At 36.2% G+C, this 22790-nt stretch overlaps 1 protein-coding gene across 1 annotated transcript; it reads right to left on the reverse strand.

Moving 5' to 3' along the window:
* Nucleotides 1-6625: 6625 nt before the first annotated feature.
* On the reverse strand, nt 6626-21632 carry LOC128207959 (zinc finger FYVE domain-containing protein 1-like). The gene is made up of 11 exons (XM_052911182.1): nt 20871-21632; nt 20072-20579; nt 19016-19221; nt 18581-18678; nt 17797-17911; nt 17282-17379; nt 16760-16874; nt 16130-16300; nt 15780-15951; nt 14649-14756; nt 6626-10561 (listed from the first exon to the last, which is right to left on the reverse strand). The coding sequence occupies exons 1-11, from the start codon at nt 21549-21551 to the stop codon at nt 10329-10331; spliced, it is 2505 nt and encodes an 834-aa protein (XP_052767142.1). The 5' UTR covers nt 21552-21632; the 3' UTR covers nt 6626-10328.
* Between the last annotated feature and the right edge of the window lie 1158 nt (nt 21633-22790).

Below are 22790 nucleotides of genomic sequence, written 5' to 3' on the forward strand. Positions count from 1 at the left end.
AAGACCGCATTCTGCTTGTCACCGTTCACATGTGACTGCATTTTGTGTGACCTGATATGAGGTCTTGGCCTCTGAAACAACGTCACATTCGCAGAGAGCCTTTAGAAATTCCCCATGGCTAGAAGTTAGCTTCCTCACTTAGAACATCCGCATATATGATACCCTGTATAGGGCTCCTCTTACACGACTTGCCTCTGGTCATGACTGATTGCAGAAGGTTTGATGGAAAGTCATAGGGCAAGCTGATTTTAGCACTTTGCGTTATAACAAACACTCAGTTACTGTATGAGATGTTATTGAATCTGCCTCGTGGAATGAGCTCTTTTGTACCACAATGCTGCTTACAAAGTCCCCATCAAAATTCATTGATAAAAAAAATATTGTAAAAGCCATCTTTGCTCATCATGCATTGTGAACTGAAACCAAATACATGTATATTTTGTACGAAAAACACAAATTAATGCCAAACATGGTTGGCACATTGGATGTTGATTTGCTCAAAGTACTTGCATTGTCCTAAAAAAGTCAAGTTTTTTTTTTAGTTACTTGGACCCATTAATGCCAGTCTTTTGACAATGCTTCAAATCAATCTGATTAACTTATTTTTTATTCAAGTTTTAATACATATCAACATCAAGTTATCAACCTTTTAACAATTATAGAATTTGACAAAATCAAATTAAAAAATGATGATTGTTTTCCAGTTGATTTGATTACCTTCAGAAGATATTTTTACACGTGATTTGCTTACTGAAATTAATTTGTGATGGCCAGTGGTATATTGCTTTGCACATGTCAGACTGTTGGAAGGTTGGTAGACAAAAGCTTGTTCAAAAATAACTATAGAACACTTGGGCCTAAGGTCCTCAACCTTAGTAGGAAGCTGGTCATGACAAGGAGATGACCCCAAATGATTTTGAGATCAAGGTCACAGTCATGGTGACCTTGACCATTGAAAGCTTGTACGATTGATAACTAGAGTATGCTTGGTCCAATATTCCTGAATCTTTGTAGGGAGGTTTTTCGTGACCAGCATATGACCCTAATAGATTGTGAGGTCAGTTGGTCAAAGACACGGTGGTGATAACCATGAGCACAAAAAGCTTCTGAGATTGTTAACCAGAGTATTTTTGGTTAAACAGTCCACAAACTTGGTAAGAGGATGATTATAAAAAGCAGATTGATTTTGGGCGCTGCAGATCTAGGCTGAACTTGACCACAACTCGTTTGTCTGATTGATAACTTTAATATGCTTACGCCTATGGTCCACAACCTAGGCAGGGAAATTGGTCATTACCAGCAGATGATCCCTATTGATTTTAAGGTAACAGTGACCTTGAACACAAAAAGTTTGTCCGATCAATATAAAGAATATGCTTAGACGTAAAGTTCTTAAACTTGGTGGAGAGGTTTGTAATGACCTTAAATTACCCCACAGACATTTAATGCTCAAGGCCATAGTGACATTGAACGTTTGTCTGATCATTATAAAGAGAACGCTGAGACATATGTTCCTAAAATTTGTTAAAAAGGTTTGAAATGACTAATTGGCTGCCATTAGGGCGGCATAGATGTCTTACAAACATCTCTTGGGCTCTAATAATGGTCATAAGCCCGACAAGTCAAGGTCTAATCGGGGCATTTGTTACATGATTGTTTTTTAAGGTTTGTGTCATTTAAGTCATTCAAGGGCCATAACTCTGTGACTGAGGCAACATGGCTGATTATCCAACCTGACCAAGATAATTTGCCCATTCACATATTGTTCAAAAGATCCTTGAGTTACAGTGTGGAAAATAAAGTTTGTGTAATTAAAGCAATTCACGGGCCACAACTCCGAAGTGACTTGAGCAACATGGCTTGTTATCGATCCTGGTTTGGATATATTGTCCATACACATATTATACAAGTTTGATAATGTTCAGACATAAGATCCTCTCTACAGATGTGACCGCCTTTCAGCCTAGAGCTTCCTGAAATGGACACCAGTACTAGTTTCTACCCAGGAAAAAATAGGCTAAAATATTATTGTTAACTGTTCACAACAACCAAGACAAGCATTTAATATTTATTACCTTATATCGTATAATATATGTAATTAATGGCTTAAAAGTTAGAATTTTACAAACATAAGATATCAAAATAAAAGTGGGTGTATATCCCTGAATACCACAAGCGAAATTGAAATATTTCACAAAAACATTAAGATCAAATCTTTTAAGCAAATCATTTGTTTACCAAATTCTAATTTAATACAGTTATGATACTGTTACACTATTGTACATCACTCATAATCGATCTTAGGAAATAATAGAAGAGGCCATTTTGATTAACCATGGACTTAACAATTGAAAATTACAATTTGAAGGAAACAAGCTTGACATACAGACAATATAATAGAGTTGACATGTTTTGTTTCTTATACATGTATAGAAGAATAATTACCATTGGCAAATTAGAAATACAATGTTAGTTGGAAAAGGGAAAGAGTAACACTTCAAAATAATTGGGAACTAGAAATGTGTCCATAGTAAACAGATGCCTCAACTTCCAGCCTTTGTCACAAAACAAGGGCCATTTTTTCTAAATACGGTTGATATATGTGCATCAGAATTACCAGGTGCACGATGAGAGTTGGAGCAAAAAAAGGCAATACAAAAGTTCCACCCAAATAATACCTACTTACCCCGATGCATATCTTCATAATTATGCAGACCAGCTCATATAATTACCATGACAGGGGTGACACAAGATTCCATGCATTATATGCAATTTTAAATAAGACAAGGGCCATAACTCTATGGGGATTGCCAGGCACATAACTCAACATTTGTGATGCTCCATGAACAGGGATGATAAAATTCCGGATTAATCCGGAATTCCGGATTTAAGGCCTCACGGATCGATTTTGAGATTAATGTAAATCCGTTGAGTTTTTTTCTAGGGGGAAGGGGTACAGGGAGCGATTCGAGCTCAGTTCGAACAATATGGGTACGAAAGGTTGAGTTTTCCGGAAGTGTAAAGCCGGAAATTAACGAACCTATTTACGTCTTGGCAATCGAGCTATATGATTGGTTAAGATAACATCCGGTGATTACGGAAATTACCGATGGGACTAGAAGACAGTATCCGGAAGGTCGTATCCGGATATGACAGACGACGAATAAACGGGTATTGGAAAATTGGAAAAAAACGACCACCACCAACTTCTAAAAGCATCGATTCGTCGATTTTAAGGGTATATTTGCCATTTATTTTTGAAGAGCAATTTTCGAAACGTTTCTTTTTAAGTTAATAGAAAGTGATCAAACTGAGAATGAATTTTTCGCATGTAGCATTATTTCGGACATCCCGATTCGGATTGTGTCATAATAATGGATTTTTATTTGGCCGATTGAAGTTTACGCTGTTTCTTTATTTTTCTCATAATGTTTGAAGCATTGTTCTCAATAAGAAGTGGCTGTTGACCATAATGGGAGGTTCAAATGAAAATTGGTTTGGTTCAAATTTAAAAAAACAAACATGAATAAATATTTTGTAGTAGTAATATATAGTGAGATTTAAATTCTATTGTTGTAATTTGTATTTCCCCATCCAGGTAGGTTGATGGTTACAAAAGTCAGGGATGAAAGACACCTCAGCCAGTGCATCCAGTGACTGACAATTCAATCCAGAGGCCATGATACTTGGATTTATGGCTGAACATGCTCCCTGGCACCACAGTAGTGTGTCTTACTTAACACACTTGCCAAAGATACAAAAGCTCTCAGCGACATAAAACTTCAAAGGTGTACAGCATCATACAAGATGACTTACGGAGTGGCTAGCCATTTCAATGATGAACATGTGGAGGAGCTAATGGATCTCGGTTTTGTTTCAACTAAGACAAGTCAACAAACGCAAACAATGAGAAAACTGTTGCAGCTATTTTTCTGCTATAGAGAAAGAAATAGTGTTGAGGTATTTGGCCTCCTTAAAAATCACAAGGGCTGATTCTAAATCAATTTTCATAGAATTTGAAAGCCTGTTTGAGAGACTTGAACTGCCATGGGACAATCTAGTTTAAGTGTGCTACTGGACTCATGTAACACCATGAGGGGAAAAAATCTGGCTTGGGGACCAGAATACGTCAATGTCCACCATGTCCACAACGGCTACGCTGCCAAAGCATTTAAGTCCCGTTTGGATATTACTTGGAATAATATATATAATAATTAATAACATTATATTCTCATCAAATGTGCAGAAAATGGAATTGAATAAATACCACTTTTACCTGACAATAAACATTTGCAAGCATGATAATTGATATGTTGTTCATTATTATAAATCAAACATCCCACAGTGTAGACTGTTCATACACAGGCATTTGATCATAGCCAGTTGAGTTTTATGGGAAGTGGACAACTGAACCAAAATGTCAGGTACATGTCTAATGCCTGTGACTTCAGGTAAAAAAAAGAGTAAATTTTACTGTTTAAAGACAAAGGTGTTAAACTTCACTGCTAAGATTCCTTATTATACCCCCCAAAACAAAGTTTGGGGGGGGTATACTGGAATCGGGTTGTCCGTCTGTCTGTCTGTCTGTCCGTCTGTCCGTCCGTTTTTTTTTTGTCCGGGATTCATCTTTGTCGTTATTGAACAAATCTTTTTCAAACTTTCAAATATTAATGACCATGATGTAAACCTGTGCCTCCGTGGATTTGGTCAGAGTCACATGATCCTGAGTGGAGTTGTGGCCCCTTAATGAGTTAAATTGGGCAAAATTAGCTTTGTCCAGGATTCTTCTTTGAAGCTATTGAGCAAATCTTTTTCAAACTTTCAAATATTAATGGCCATGATGTAAACCTTTGCCTCCATGAATTTGGTGGGAGTCACATGATCCTGAGTGGAGTTGTGGCCCCTTAATGAGTTAAATTGGGTAAAATTAGTTTTGTTCGTCCTACTCCTTCGTCATTTTTGAATGAATCTTTTTCAAACTTTTAGCCATGGTGAGAACATTTGCCCCTGTGATTGTGGTTGGAATCACATGATCATGTCTCCAATTATGGCCCCTGAATAAGTTAAAATAGGCAAAAATTATACAGCTTTGTCTAGCCTAATCCTTGGTCATTTTTTCTCATTTTTTCTATAAATCTTTTTCAAACTTTCAGATGTCAATGACCATGATATGAACTATTGAATATGTGATTTGGTGCACCTGTATTAATCAGAATGTTTGCATGGCCTTAAAAAGACCTTTAATTGATTTTGTCCTTAAAAAGACCATCTAAAGTCCTGAAGTTAGGTGCATACAGGCCTTAAATTTGTTACAATATTCGCTTTGGTGGCCTACTCCTTTGTCATTTTTCAATATATTTTTCTCAAACTTTCAGCTATCCATGACCATGATGTGAACCTTTGTATATGTGATTTTGTGCACCTGTATTATTTCCTTGGTACTCATGTGTGGGGGGGGGAGGTGGTGGGGGTGGGTAAACAGAAATTGGGTTGGCAGACTGTCAAATTCACCCGTCCACCTTCATTTTGGAATATCCTGTCAGGAGTCATGACCCCTTTATGGTGAAAATGAGAGAAACAGGTTTGTTATCTCCCCTGAGGTGGGTGGGAGTGGGGTAATATTCGCTTTGGTGGCCTACTCCTTTGTCATTTTTCATCATGACCCCTTTATGGTGAAAATGAGAGAAACAGGTTTGTTATCTCCCCTGAGGTGGGTGGGAGTGGGGTAATATTCGCTTTGGTGGCCTACTCCTTTGTCATTTTTCAATATATTTTTCTCAAACTTTCAGATATCCATGACCATTATGTGAACCTTTGTATATGTGATTTTTTACACCTGTATTATTTCCTTGGTACTCATGTGTGGGGGGGTGGGGGTGGGTAAACAGAAATTGGGTTGGCAGACTGCCAAATTCACCCGTCCACCTTCATTTTGGAATATCCTGCCAGGAAGGGTTGGGGGGTATTCGTTAGCCTTTGGCTTACAGTTCTAGTTATTGTTCTGATTGTGGATGTCTCGTGTTGAACATAATTATATCTACTTAACCGAAAGGTGTACTCCTTGAACACTATTCTAAGGCAAAAAAGGGTATTAGAATCCCTGAAATACAGAAAGCTTCGGGGGGCTTCGCCCCCCTTATCCCCCCACCAGGGCTTTGCCCTGAACCCATCGGGGGCCTTGAGCGGCCCCCAGAACCCCACGCAGACATTTTCAGGATTGGCAACTTGGCTCTGTTATCATCCCTGATGAATCTGGTTCTAATACTTTTGGAGACATGAGTGACAAAAGATTGCAGGCTCTATATGCCATAAGTTTACATAGTCAGGGGCAATTACTCTGCACTAACTGGGTGAAGCAAAATACAAAACCCTAGATGTGCAACCTCACATGCTGCTTAACATCCCTGCTCTTTTTTACAACTCTGGCTAATTCTGGAGATGCGTACGACACACAATAACATGCTCCATAGGCTATTTTTAAAAAAAAGTTAAGGGCCATAACTCTGCACTGACATGATTAACCAAATACCAAAACCGGAGGTGCACGACTTCAGAAGCTGCTTAACGTACATTCCTGTAATGGCATTTATACTTTTGAAGATATTTACAAAACAAGATTTTGTGATGTATTTTACACATTTTATAAATGAATACCATGAACTTGTCCATTTGGGTCTTATATGAGGGAATGGATAAAGTATTATCACAAAATAAACGGTTTGAGAACAATGTTTGATCTTTACAAAACTATTGATGGAGCGTTTTGTTAGAATTACCTAATCAAAGTATACTTTAAAATTCCAAAATTCAATTTTCAAACATGATGAGAGATCCCGGACACAAACATACAAATGTTATCAGAAAATGGTAGCTAAAGTGCCTGTGAGCAAATGACATGCTTGTCTGATTTTGTTCTTTAGTTCAAACAAGGGGCATAACTCAATTAGTATAACAGCCAGGGTTATGGGCCTTACTGGACATGTGCAGATTGTCTCTGGCAGCATGTGTACCAAGTGGACATTTTGAAATGTTTTCGATTTATGGCCAAGCTTTAGAACTATGATGCCACAGACACATGGCTACCACAACATTTATCTTTGAAAAACAGACAAGCTTATAAATAAGATTTAAACCTAAGTTGTACTGAATGTGAAACACACAACAGGAACACTTCTCACAGATGAAGCAAAGCACCAATTACTAAAATAAAGTAAATTTTTTATATTGAAACAGTAATTAATTGTTGGAATCACAAATCAACTTAAAATAAAGAATGGCAACAACAAAGGCACAAACAGTTTTAAAAAACAAAGACAATTTTTGCAGATAAAATATCAGCATGAAATAATTTTCAACAGATTTCAAATACTGCTTCTATGGGTGTTCCCTACTTCTGAAACTAATGACATTTTATTATTCAAGAATATAGAGCTAAAACCCAATAGCACAATACATGTACAAAACAGGTATGTTACCAAATGGCTTAGACTTAGATATCTAATAAGATCTCAACTGCTAAGTGAAAAATAGTGTATGTTACCAAATGGCTTAGACTTAGATACCTAATAAGATCTCAACTGCTAAGTGAAAAATAGTGTATGTTACCAAATGGCTTAGACTTAGATACCTAATAAGATCTCAACTGCTAAGTGAAAAATAGTGTATGTTACCAAATGGCTAAGACTTAGATACCTAATAAGATCTCAACTGCTAAGTGAAAAATAGTGTATGTTACCAAATGGCTTAGACTTAGATACCTAATAAGATCTCAACTGCTAAGTGAACAATAGTGTCTTCATGCATTACTTTACAAATTATTTCTTGACGCTAGGAGAAATAAAAAGTTAATGCAGTTGCCATGGGATGATACCGTCTTCATGCATATCCCGTCAGATAATACCGTCATCATACATATCCCGTGGGATAATACCCTCTTCATGCATATCCTGTGGGATAATACCCTCTTCATGCATATCCCGTCAGATAATACCGTCATCATACATATCCCGTGGGATAATACCCTCTTCATGCATATCCTGTGGGATAATACCCTCTTCATGCATATCCTGTGGGATAATACCCTCTTCATGCATATCCTGTGGGATAATACCCTCTTCATGCATATCCTGTGGGATAATACCCTCTTCTGATAATACCCTCTTCATGCATATCCCGTGGGAAAATACCCTCTTCATGCATATCCTGTGGGATAATACCCTCTTCATGCATATCCCGTCAGATAATACCGTCATCATACATATCCCGTGGGATAATACCCTCTTCATGCATATCCTGTGGGATAATACCCTCTTCCGATAATACCCTCTTCATGCATATCCCGTGGGATAATACCCTCTTCATGCATATCCTGTGGGATAATACCCTCTTCATGCATATCTTTTGGGATAATACCCTCTTCGGATAATACCCTCTTCATGCATATCCCGTGGGATAATACCCTCTTCATGCATATCCTGTGGGATAATACCCTCTTCATGCATATCTTTTGGGATAATACCCTCTTCGGATAATACCCTCTTCATGCATATCACGTGGGACAATACTGTCTTCATGCATATCCCCGTGGGATAATACAATCTTCATGCATATTCCATGGGATTATACCATCTTCATGCATATCCTGTGGGATAATACTGTCTTTATGCATATCCAGTGGGATAATACCGTCTTCATGCACATCATGTGGCATAATACCGTCTTCATACCCAGTGGGATTATACTGTCTTCATGCATATCCCGTGGGATAATACCGTCTTCATACATATCCCGTGGAATAATACCCTCTTCATGCATAGCCCGTGGGATAATACCGTCTTCATGCATATCCCGTTGGATAATACTGTCTTCATGCATATCCCGTCAGAAAATACTGTTGTCATGCATATCCCGTGGAAATTACCGTCTTTATGAATATATATCCTGTGGGATAATACCATCGCTATGCATATCCCGTGGGATAATACTGGGTCTTCGTGCATATCCCATAGGATAAAACTACTTCATACGTATCCCGTATGATAATACATCTTCATACATATCCGGTGGGATAATATCGTCTTCGTGCATATCCTGTTGGATAATACTGTCTTTTTATGAATATATATCCTGTGGGATTATACATTCTTCACACATATCCCGTGGGATAATATCGTCTTCGTGCATATCCTGTTGGATAATACTGTCTTTTTATGAATATATATCCTGTGGGATTATACATTCTTCACACATATCCCGTGGGATAATATCGTCTTCATTCATATCCTAGGGGAAAATAAAATCTTTATGCAAATGAATAACACAAAAAAATCAAAAAGAAAGATATTCGTAAAAGATATCACATTTCTGAGTAAATCCTGCTATTGGAAGCACAAAGCGAGAAATCTAGCAGCACAAAAAAGCAAAACAATTTCACTGGTGAAGTGACTATTTTAACAATGTATACTAAACAGTGCCATTTATGATTTACAACAAATGACTATTTGAAATTCAAAGATGAGCATATTTCAAACAATGAACAAAAACAATTATGATACAAATATATGCACTGATATAGACTAAAATGCATGTATCAGATATTAACAAGAAAATACATCAACAACTAATCTCACAGTCTTCATATTACAATAAAAGGTAAGTGCCAATCAGTTTTTATCATATTTAACACATTTGTAGCATTCACATTTCTAAAAGCCAAAAACATAATTGCACATTAACACTGCATAGATATCATTTAGTCACAAATGTTTTACAGCTAAAAGTAAGGAAACAGATATAGAAAGTGTGAATACAGAAACAGATATAGGAAGTGTGAATACAGAAACAGATATGGGAAGTGTGAAAATTAACAAACCATGTGATTTGACTAGTAAGTGTGAATGTTTTAATAAAAGGGTTGTCTTTCTTTTTTACATAATGCAACATTAATTAATGCAGAAAAGCTTACTTAAAGTTACTAAAAGAACAATTAAAACTAAATTAAACATATAAGTAGCAAAGAAAAAAAAAAAAAAAATACATGTACGTCACATCAAAATACTTCTTGCCCAAAGTAAGAGGCCTTTATACGGAAAAAACAATGTTACATTTGCGCTCCAACAGAATAAAGTGTGCTATAATTCATCAACAACACATTTTAACGAAGTATTCAACTTTGTGCCAAACATCGTGTGATCCAACACAAACTTCCAAATATCACAAACAATCCAATACCTATTTGACTGGCAGTTAATTACAACCAAAAACAAATTATGTTCACTACGGATCATCAATAGTCAGTTAACAAATAAAATCCTGGTCATCTAAGAAAATCATAGTTTATCTTTCTTCTTCTCACATTTCTTGCACACCCGAACTGGGTAGTCCCACCCGCGTAGTGGCACGGGCCTCTGATTGGGCGAGCACCCTGAACACACGCCCTGTCCACATGACCGACAGTGATGGATCGGGAGTTTGATGGAAAATGGGTTCTCACATATGTAGCAGTGGGTGATCTTTTCATCCGGCACCCAGTAGGCAGGCCGTGCTGAGTCCTTCAACATACCTAGAGATGGGGAACAAGTGTACAATATTCCATATCACACTTTTATATACATAGGAGAAGACGGGAAAAACTATTTATATGTGTGGGGTACTTGTTGTGCACTATGTCACCAATGTATGTGTATATATATTGGACAAGTTTAGAATCACATGTACAATTGCACAAGGAAACTGATTTATGCCAGGATCGACTAGCCTACAAGTACAAGTTATTAGTGAAATTTTGCAAACATCTTAAAGGGGCACAATATACCAGTAGGTTGATGTTGTTGTTTTATTTTAATGCATTATTGTGTTTAACTCATTTGAATTCTATTATCAAAACAAAAAACACAGACCAATTAAAACAAGAGGGCCAAATGGCCCTGAATCGCTCACCTGTGATATACTGCACATTGGTATTGTGTTCATAAGGTTTTTCTAATATCTGACCTAGTGACCTAGTTATTGACTGCGGATGACCCAATATCGAACATGACCCAGATTTTATAGAGATGATCATTCTGACCAAGTTGCATTAACATTAGGCTAAAATTGTGACCTCTATTGTGTTCACAAGGTTTTTCTACTAATTGACCTATTGACCTAGTTATTGACGGTAAATGACCCAATATCGAACTTGACCTAGATTTTATAGAGATGATCATTCTGACCAAGTTACATTTAGATTAGGCTTAAGTTGTGACCTCTATTGTGTTCACAAGGTTTTTATACTAATTGACCTAGTGACCTAGTTATTGACCGCGAATGACCCAATATCGAACTTGACCTATATTTTTCTAGAGATGATCATTCTGACCAAGTTGAATTGAGTTAAGCCTAAAATTGTGACCTCTATTGTGTTCACAAGGTTTTTCTACTAATTGACCTAGTGACCTAGTTTTTGACCTGGGTTGACCCAATATGGAACTTGACCTAGCTTATGTTAAGATGATCATTCTGACCAAGTTTCATTCAGATAAGGCTAAAATTGTGACCTCTATTTTGTTCACAAGGTTTTTCTAATAATTGACCTAGTGACCTAGTTATTGACTGCGTATGACCCAATATCGAACTTGACCCAGATTTTATAGAGATGATCATTCTGACCAAGTTGCATTAAGATTAGCCTAAAATTGTGACCTCTATTGTGTTCACAAGGTTTTTGTACTAATTGACCTAGTGACCTAGTTATTGACCGCAGATGACCCAATATCGAACTTGACCTAGATTTTATAGAGATGATCATTCTGACCAAGTTGCATTGAGGTTAGGCTAAAATTGTGACCTCTATTGTGTTCACAAGGTTTTTGTACTAATTGACCTAGTGACCTAGTAATTGACCGTGAATGACCCAATATCAAACTTGACCTACATTTTATAGCGATGATCATTCTGACCAAGTTGCATTGAGATTAGGCTAAAATTGTGACCTCTATTGTGTTCGCAAGGTTTTTCTACTAATTGACCTACTGACCTAGTTTTTGACCCCAGATGACCCAATATCGAACTTGACCTAGATTTCATAGAGATGATCAGTCTGACCAAGTTTCATAAAGATTAGGTCAAAATTGTGACCTCTGTTGTGTTCACAAGGTTTTTCTAATAATTGACCTAGTGACCTAGTTATTGACTGCGGATGACCCAATATCGAACTTGACCTAGATATTATAGAGATGATTATTCTGACCAACTTGCATTGAGATTAGGCTAAAATTGTGACCTCTATTGTGTTCACAAGGTTTTTGTATTAATTGACCTAGTGACCTAGTTGTTGACCGCAGATGACCCAATATCGAACTTGATCTACATTTTATAGAGATGATCATTCTGACCAAGTTGCATTGAGATTAGGCTAAAATTGTGACCTCTATTGTGTTCACAAGGTTTTTCTACTAATTGACCTAGTGACCTAGTTTTTGACCTGGGTTGACCCAATATGGAACTTGACCTAGCTTATGTTAAGATGATCATTCTGACCAAGTTTCATTAAGATAAGGCTAAAATTGTGACCTCTATTTTGTTCACAAGGTTTTTCTAATAATTGACCTAGTGACCTAGTTATTGACTGCGTATGACCCAATATCGAACTTGACCCAGATTTTATAGAGATGATCATTCTGACCAAGTTGCATTAAGATTAGCCTAAAATTGTGACCTCTATTGTGTTCACAAGGTTTTTGTACTAATTGACCTAGTGACCTAGTTATTGACCACGGATGACCCAATATCGAACTTGACCTAGATTTTATAGAGATGATCATTCTGACCAAGTTGCATTGAGATTAGGCTAAAATTGTGACCTCTATTGTGTTCACAAGGTTTTTGTACTAATTGACCTAGTGACCTAGTTATTGACCGTGAATGACCCAATATCAAACTTGACCTACATTTTACAGCGATGATCATTCTGACCAATTTGCATTGAGATTAGGCTAAAATTGTGACCTCTATTGTGTTCACAAGGTTTTTCTACTAATTGACCTAGTGACCTAGTTATTGACCGCGGATGACCCAATATCGAACTTGACCTAGATTTTATAGAGATGATCATTCTGACCAAGTTGCATTGAGATTAGGCTAAAATTGTGACCTCTATTGTGTTCACAAGGTTTTTCTACTAATTGACCTAGTGACCTAGTTATTGACCGCGGATGACCCAATATCGAACTTGACCTAGATTTTATAGAGATGATCATTCTGACCAAGTTGCATTGAGATTAGGCTAAAATTGTGACCTCTAATGTGTTCACAAGGTATTTCTACTAATTGACCTACTGACCTAGTTTTTGACCCCAGATGACCCAATATCGAACTTGACCTAGATTTCATAGAGATGATCAGTCTGACCAAGTTTCATAAAGATTAGGTCAAAATTGTGACCTCTGTTGTGTTCACAAGGTTTTTCTAATAATTGACCTAGTGACCTAGTTATTGACTGCGGATGACCCAATATCGAACTTGACCTAGATTTTATAGAGATGATTATTCTGACCAAGTTGCATTGAGATTAGGCTAAAATTGTGACCTCTATTGTGTTCACAAGGTTTTTGTACTAATTGACCTAGTGACCTAGTTGTTGACCGCGGATGACCCAATATCGAACTTGACCTACATTTTATAGAGATGATCATTCTGACCAAGTTGCATTGAGATTAGGCTAAAATTGTGACCTCTATTGTGTTCACAAGGTTTTTCTACTAATTGACCTAGTGACCTTATTATTGACCGCGGATGACCCTATATCGAACTTGACCTAGATTTTATAGAGATGACCATTCTGACCAAGTTGCATTGAGATTAGGCTAAAATTGTGACCTCTATTGTGTTCACAAGGTTTTTCTACTAATTGACCTAGTGACCTAGTTTTTGACCCCAGATGACCCAATATCGAACTTGACCTAAATTTTATAGAGATGATCAGTCTGACCAAGTTTCATAAAGATTAGGTCAAAATTGTGACCTCTATTGTGTTCACAAGCAATTGTGAACGGACGGACGGTGGGATATTTAAAAAATAATTAGGCTTTATATATGTTTTTTTTTTTAATTATAGCTACATACCTACAAATTCCCCAGTGAAAAAAGTGCCAGAATATTGCCATTATTTTATCTCTACACAAATCATATGCTTTGCTCTGTTTTTATCATTAAAGTCAAATTGTTAATGTTAAACATAATGCATTGAGAGAAGAAGGGAAAATAACATCAACCTATATAGCGCCCCTTTAAACTTAGGGTACCCTCAACTTTTAAGTGTAAGTGAAGCTACAAGTACAAGTGATTCAACATTCACATCATGTTTTGCATCCCCTCTAATGATCTTTAATAAACATGTACAAATAAAAACTTACCCCTTTGAATCTTCAAATTTAAAACAGGATGTTTCGTTTCCATATAATAAAGTAAGTAAAAAACAAAGGATTCTGATAGCTGTCAAAATCATGTACATATAAGTGTAACAGTTGTTTTCTTTTAAAAAAAAACAATGATGTTTACAAATGTTACGAAAGCTATAATATAATGTTGATCACTGAACACTTATTACCTCTATGTAAACATGAAGTACTTCTGAAATATTACAAAATAGTGGAACAAGTAAAACCCACCAATAGGGTAGTTGATAGCACTGGCGACAGCGTCAATGGCAGTGGAGACAGTCTCCCCCACCTTCCTTGCTGTTACCTGCGTGTCGCTGCCTGTACTGGACGTCGAATCTGGTGGGATAGGAAAATATACATTGACATCTATGAAACATAAGAGTTTTAAGCTGAGCATACGTGTCAGCCTTTCAGTGAAAAGTGTTGATGGCCGTGGTAACAGATTCCCCAATCCTCCTGATCGTTACTGCCCGTACTGGAAATTGAAAATAGGTGTGTAACGAAAATATTAAAATGATATCATAACATCAACAGGTTGAAGTGGTTGTGTGACACGAGTTTATTGCCTTTCACCAAAGAGCGCTCATGGTGGTGGAGATAGATTCTCAATCCTTTCTCACTCGAAGTCGAATCTGGCATACTGCGGCCATATGGTAGGTAGAAAAATCAAGAAACTTTGCATGAGAACAGGTGTATGATTAAGGACAAAAAGAGAGTGAGTTTTGATAAAATCCCTGCAACTGCAATGGCAGCGATTTTTAAAATTGTTTTAGTTTTAGAGTAAGATTTTTAAATATTTTCCTTATACAAGTCTATGTAAAACAAGTGACTCCTGAGACGGGGCCAATTATAACCAGATGGGACGCAATTTGAACAAACTTTGTAGATATTGTCACTGTGTATTATTTAAATCTTGTAAAGATCAATCTTAATTTGGTACACAGTGAAGACCAACATCAAGGATTAGCAAATTATCTTACAAATCTTTAGCAATATCTAACCCTTGAGAGTCAACAAACCTTGATTGATTTTGTTAAAAGAGCAGTTTAAACAACATTATCATAATTACCTGATAGCATATTTATCAGATTTATGTGCTAGATTACAATAAAAAAATTTTAAAAAGCATTGACAAAGTTTTCAAAACAATGTTTACTGTGATATTTCACCTGACCCTGAACAACAATTGAGCACATGAATGGTCAAGGGCAACCAGTAACATTTCATGGCTGTAGGTCAAACTGTTTAGTTATTGTGCATACAAGACATGATCAATTAAACGACAAACCATCCAACAAAACTACGTAATGACTGACATTTGGAAACCTTTATGCCTTGTTTTTACACCAAAATACATACCAGTCATTTTGTTAATTTGGAAACACTCATCACACACGCGGACTGGTGATGTCCATCCTCTTTCCGGGACATGGCGTCGCTTGCTGGAACATTCATCACAAAAGCCCTTGCCACAAGCCCGACAATGGTGCTTCTGCTCCTCAGACAGGCGACGCTCACATTTGTTACATTTCTAAAACAAAAATAAATTATATACTATAACTGACTTTGACTCTGTGAAGTTAAATTTGCTTATTTTCAACATGTAAAATTTGAATGCAAAATTTTGTAAGTATGCATTAAAATACTGAAATTGTTTTTGTTTTTTACATTTCAATAAACATAAAACAATTGATTTTTTTAAATATAACCTTGATTTTGGCATTGGGCACCCAGTAAGGCGGGGCAATCTGGTCAGTCATCCAGTCAGCTACAGCCTTTGTGGGCTTGGAACCAACACTACTGATGGAGTCCGCCATATAACTAATCCCGTCGATCAACTTCCATGCCGCATTGTGCGTCCCTATATGGAACTTCTCACCCTATGATTCCAAATTACATATGACAACATATTGATAAGGTAATAAAGCAGTAGATACTAAATTTACAATTAGAAATAAATAATTATTCTTCCATTTAAAGATAATAGTGAAACCTGATTCACTTGTTTCTTCCCTCATTCTATAAATTTGAAGGTGATATGATAACGTAGCAACCAATGAAAATTTGTAACTTGCATTGCTGTAGACACGTAATGTTTTACATACCATTACAATGTATATATGGCAAAAAATCTAAACTGTTCAGTAGAGTGTATCAACTTACCTACGTCCAATTTTAACGCTTTTTTAAATATGACCAATAATACAAAGGTTACAATTTGCGAGGCCATTGTTTAGTTTTTCAGAAAACACTGGTATAATGTATATTTTGATAGATTTAAATTCGCATTCTCAATAATACACAACAAATCGGGTATTTTAAACCTTCACAAATTTTACCTCTGGCCAGACGTGAGCCACCTCCTCATGTATGACCTTCTCAACATCTGGATTACCGTACCAGAACTGGCGGCTCCGGTAGATTATCCCACAGTTACGACACTCCAGTATGTCCCTGTAAGTTAACAATCATAGGGATTGTGTGGTTTTTCAGTTGATCAAGGGGTAAAGCACTAGAGTTATTAAAGCCAGAGTTATAGGCCTTACTATATACATATCATGTGGAAATCGCCACCAATGAAATGTAATATAAATTTCATGAGAAATCTAAATTGAATGTTTTATTAGTTTTATGCAGCCAAAGGTTGACACATCCAGCCATCTGCACAACTGATTATTTTTTAGGATGAATCAATTATACTATTCACTATTATATTTTTACTGTTACCTATTCAAATTTGAGCCTAGATGAGTTGAGGATCAGTTGGCGATGACAATACCATGACCAATTTTCTTTCAACTTACTGTTTTACTTCTTAATGCATGTTAAAATTCAACACAGAGAGTTTTTTTAAAACTTACCCTGCCCAGACATATTTTGCCACTCCTATCCATGCGCTGTCCTTGGATGAAGATGTTTTGGGGACAACCCTGACTTGTTTACCATCTCGGTAGCATTTCTGTAACAGAGAGATACATTCAATTCCTTGACTTTCACACATTTAAGTCAGTAATATGAAAATCATTTTTACTCCATTTTCCCCTGCCTATTATATATTCTTCCATCTATAGTAAAATTTGGTACTCCATAACTGTATTCTTGAAGGGCTTAAACCATTTCTGTGATGGGTTTAGGGAGTGCTTTAGGCCCCCCGATTGGGGTCAAAGGGAGTGAAGCACCTTTTGAGGGCTGTTGTGACTTCAAATTTGAAGCAAACTCAAGTGTCAATATTAACAATACCGGTAAATAAAATAACAACTTAAAGCAACCAGTTAACTTTTTTAATATATGTTTGGTCCCGAAAGCCATTAGATTTGCAGAAATCCCTGTATCCGCGGACAAATCATATAATTGTATAAGCTGTATGTGACTGTACCTTACAGTAGTAGACCTTGTTTTCAAACTGGTGTTGGTATTTACACTTGGTTCCCTTCTCTGCAACGTGGTCCTCTTCCCCAACACTGTGGTTCATGCTCCGTGCACACCGTGTCCTTTTTAAGTATAAAGATACATGAACATGCTTCAATCTATTTGTTCAGGAATTCAAAGTAGGCTCCAGTTTGATAAAGAAAAACAGGGTAGAATGTTGGTCATGTTCAAAGCACACCATGTGGATTTGGTACTAATAGTGTATATAATATACAGGGCATGTACCAGTAGTTAGTTTGAAGAATTTAGCACTTCTCAAATGACCCAAACAGTACCTCATACACACTACAAATACTGATCCCAAGCTGTGTCTTCAACTAGCAACCATTATACACACCATTAAATCATATATAAAAATAAAATTACCAGTTCCAGAGTTAGCTTTTTTTTGTTAAGTCACATGAATAAAATCTCTGTTTTAGTGAAGAAAAGGTCATTAGTTAAAAGTCAGACTGTCTGTGGTATAAACTGGCAATCAGAACAACATATCTGTCCTTTATCTTATCAAATGTTTAAATACATCTTAAAAAACTTAGGCCACATTTTAGTAACAAAAATATCGTAAAATCACTTTTTTTTAATCAATATTTCTGTGTAATCACATCTTTTAATCAATATTTCTGTGTATGAGAAATATTCAAATGACACAATATTTAACAGCAAGTCTTGATCTTATGAAACTGTTTCATAAGGACGTTGATATGATGGCCCCAACATGCACACATACATACCCGCAAGATTGGCACCTGGCACTACACGTGAAGTACTGGTCCGGAAATGTCTCGTACGTGTGCTTCTCGATCTCACCACTGAACTTATCATTCAAAATCTGAAATAGTCATTGCTGTCATATATAAGGTCATGCCATTTATTCCATGTTCAGCAATTAGGAAGGTAGGTTTTCAGCCTTCAGAATGAAATAACAACACAAAACATTTGCCAAAACAAATTCAGCAAAGAAATATTAGTTTTGAGAGCTTAAAAGTTAAAATAACAATAATTTGAGTATAGTAATAGTAATAATTGATAAAGTTAGATATTTTTTGTTACACTTGTTTGCAAGATTAATTAATATCAAGTATTTAAACAGATACCTTTTCAGACTGCTGCAAAGAACATGGGTAATAAAATATCCAATATTTGATAAAATAAAACGGATGTGTTACCTGGAATGTGTGATAGACAATGCCAGGTTTTCTAGGAGACCGGATAGTGTTGTTGTTGAGTTGTTCCTGTACTGCGCGCCGCAGCTTGCTAAAATCTGTGAGCTGGTCCCGAGCTGTCCTCGTACCCACGTATTTCAGGTCACTGAAGTCAAGTGAACAGTCTAACTCCTTAAATCTCTCCCGCAGTGTAGTCTCTGCTCCCTCTCCTAGATAGGATATAACAACATAAACTGACCACAATCTCTCTTATTTGGAAATACATTCTACGTCAATAATACGAACAAAACCATCATCAACCATGTTCACAAATTCATATCCCAAAGAGATTCTCCTAAATTATGCGAGGTCTATTCAGGATACACCTTCATTCGAGTAAAGATCAATCCAGACCACTTAAACCATCATTTCTCTTCTATTATTCCTACTCATTAATGTATTTTTAACTTTCTCCTCGTTTCCCTACTATCTACCATTCAACTTTGAAACAGGAACAATTAGTTATTTTATTATTACCATAAGCTTAAATATTTAAAATACTTATGAAGTTACATTTCATAATTTCTGCAGTGACATTTTCAAATTCAAATTTTGTTTATACTTCAAACACTATTTATTTCACCAAATAAGGAATGGAGCACTTGAGGTACTATTGTTATCATTCAACTTTCTCCTCAATCCTTACGATGATATATGCATAACATGTGTTATTTCAATGTATTTTCATAAATTAATTAATACTTAAGGAGTTATTAAAGCTAACATTAACTGATTTATTTCTCCCAAAGGAATAAATAAAGCAACACATGTCACTGTATGTTGGCCTGATATCTTCACATAACGCCTAAAATCAGCCTATCACTCATACCATCTGACCATGTTCAGAAAGAAACAAATGACATTGAAATATTAATTCAAACTTTGATCACTACAACAAATTACTTTATATTTGCTAGAAATTGTTCACATCTTAAAACATGTATCATAAATGCACTCCCAAGTGAATTATTAAATTCATGTTTGTGATTAAGAAAACAGAAGTAGTTCACTATACATTACCTGACTTTCCTATTATATTAGTATTTTGTGTTTCATGGAAGATGACCACAGCTGGGCTAAGGTTACTGACATCAAGTGACATCTTATTCCTCTTTGTCACAGCTCTCAGCTCCTCAGTAAAGTGCTTGCTGTATGCCTTGGATGCATCACTGAGAAAGTAGAACATGTCATTATGAAGTCTCTCTGCTCTCGTCCTATAGATGACCACATCAGAAACCGCCAGTAATTTCAGAAGCAAGCGGGTCCTCTGGTTCTGGTTTGTTGTTACACCAAGCAAACCTTCAGTGTCAACAATGATAGCATTGTTGTCTTTGTCAAAGGATGCCCAAACTCCGACTGTACACGAGGCTTGATGAGCTGAGGTCTTAAAGACTTGTTTTCCCCCAAAGAATGTGTGGTTCAGTGTATGAGACTTTCCATCGCCTGTGTTCCCAAATATGGAAACAACTTTCAAAAGATCATCCCTATCACATTTTAGTTTGTGTACAAAGTCATCTTCATCTGTTAACTGAAATGACCCAAAACAAAATGATTGTAAAATTATGTTGATTTTTCACATAGAAATAAGAATATTCTAACAACTTAACATCAGGCAACGAGAAAGTTAACCCATGTATACCTGTGATGCTGACAAGAAAAAACCCATTAAATTTAAATTTGAATAGCATGAAATTAAATTGATAATGAAAATTAAGTTACTGCAATATTACCAATAAGGCTATATTTTTAATACTTGTATAAATATTATTTTATGTTTCATTAATTCATTGAAGAAGCAACAACAGCTATGAAGTTTCACCTGAAGACATTCTTGTTCGTCCACTAGTAAGAAACTTTCACAATCCAGGTAACGGTCATCGATCTGGCTCTCTTCCAGAGCTCTTGTCAATGCAAACATGTCAGAGTTGGTCTGTGCCGACTCCGGTAGTATATCTGGTATACTGGTCTGACTTGTGTCAGAATGAAAACTGTTGTATGACATCATGCTTTCAAAGCTTTCTGAAACCTGTGGACAAGACAGAAATGTCAAAGAATCATCATCTGCTTCTAAAGGCGAAATAGGTTTTATTGCCTCAGGGGTGGATTCTGATTGCCTATGCTTGAATTCCTTGAATGTGTATTTTCTGTGAGTTTTTCTGCTATCTTTATGATAAATGTCAAAACACTGGAAACAGAAATTTCTTTCACAGTTGTCACAATGGAGATCTGCAAAATTTCTGTCTTCACAGTCAAGATTGTTAAGTAGGGATGCTATCTGACACAATTCTTCGTATGGTGGAAGCTCAATCTGCTGTCTATCATGGAAACTAAACTCAAGTTTCGATTTATGTAAAGATGAATCGCAGTTCTCACATTGGTTCGTTTTGCACTGGGAGCAAACAAATACAGCAAAAGCACCTTCTGTCAAGCAACAGAACTTTTCATCGCAATACTTTTTTGATGATCTTGTCCTATATTTTCGTCGATGTGCAGATGCCATAGTGTCATTTTTCTTGATTAAAAATCGTCATATCACTCCTCCATTGTTTTGATTGTCATTTCCGTAAATAAACCAAAACAGACCCGGATGTAAACAAAAAGGGAGATAACCGTTACATAAAAGTAATAAATCACAACGTCCGTAAATGTACACAATCCCATATTTTTTTATTTCATTATGGATTGAAATTATGATGATTTAATCATTATGATTATCTTTGTTAATGAGATCAATATAAAACTCCCCGTTATAATCTGTTGAAATGAATTATACAATATGAAATTCAGCCCAAACGCTGATCTGTCGTACTTATCCCAAATACACGCGCAAGTCATACATGATTCAATTTGCCTAAAGTGCAAACACGAATAGGATCAAGCAAGACTGCGTTTTTTGGGGGCTATTTGACCAATTTTAAAATGTGAGTGGGGGCTATTTGATCAAAATGGGGGCTATTTGACTAGTAACCTGGTGAAGACCTATGTCCCCGGTACGATTTTGGTACGGGAATTACACCGAATTACGGACACTACGGACCATGGACATTACGGACCAGACATTACGGACCAGATTTAGGGACACTACGGACCAGATTTAGGGACGTTACGGACCAGATTTAGGGACATTACGGACCATCTTCGGAATCTTACGGACCATGAATTAAACTCTTGTTTTAAATTATTCACTCATTAGTTTTTAATTTGTTAATAAATACTTGAATATGAGTGCTCAGTATGACGTTATATCTTCCATAAAACTGTGAAAAATCCCATTAAGTTCGAATAGATCAATGGTTCAATATAAAATCTTGTGAAATTCCAAAAGGTGTTAAAGACCTATGCATTTATAACAATTATGTGAAAAATAATGAACGCAATTTGAAAGATCGGCAGATAAATCAGTTAAAAGCAACAGAAGAAATATTTTCCAAAACAGTTTATTTCCCAAAATAAATCGAGCAGAAATATTTTCCAAAACAGTTTATTTACCAAAATAAATCGAGCACATATAAGAACATTATCAGTGTTTACATGAATCACGAATAAACAACACATGTCACCAAAAGCCACATTCATATTTAATTTTTCACACAGGCCCATAAAGTCTCGCACATGCTTTGAGCAGACTGCTTGTATTCAACTCGTTTGCAGAATACTCCACCCAAAGCTTCATTTCATGCGCCCAAAGTTTATTTCAGAAATCAATCGATCACATATGAAAACATTCATATTCACATTT

This window comes from Mya arenaria, chromosome 11 (assembly GCF_026914265.1).
Source record: "Mya arenaria isolate MELC-2E11 chromosome 11, ASM2691426v1".
Lineage (NCBI taxonomy): Eukaryota > Metazoa > Mollusca > Bivalvia > Myida > Myidae > Mya > Mya arenaria.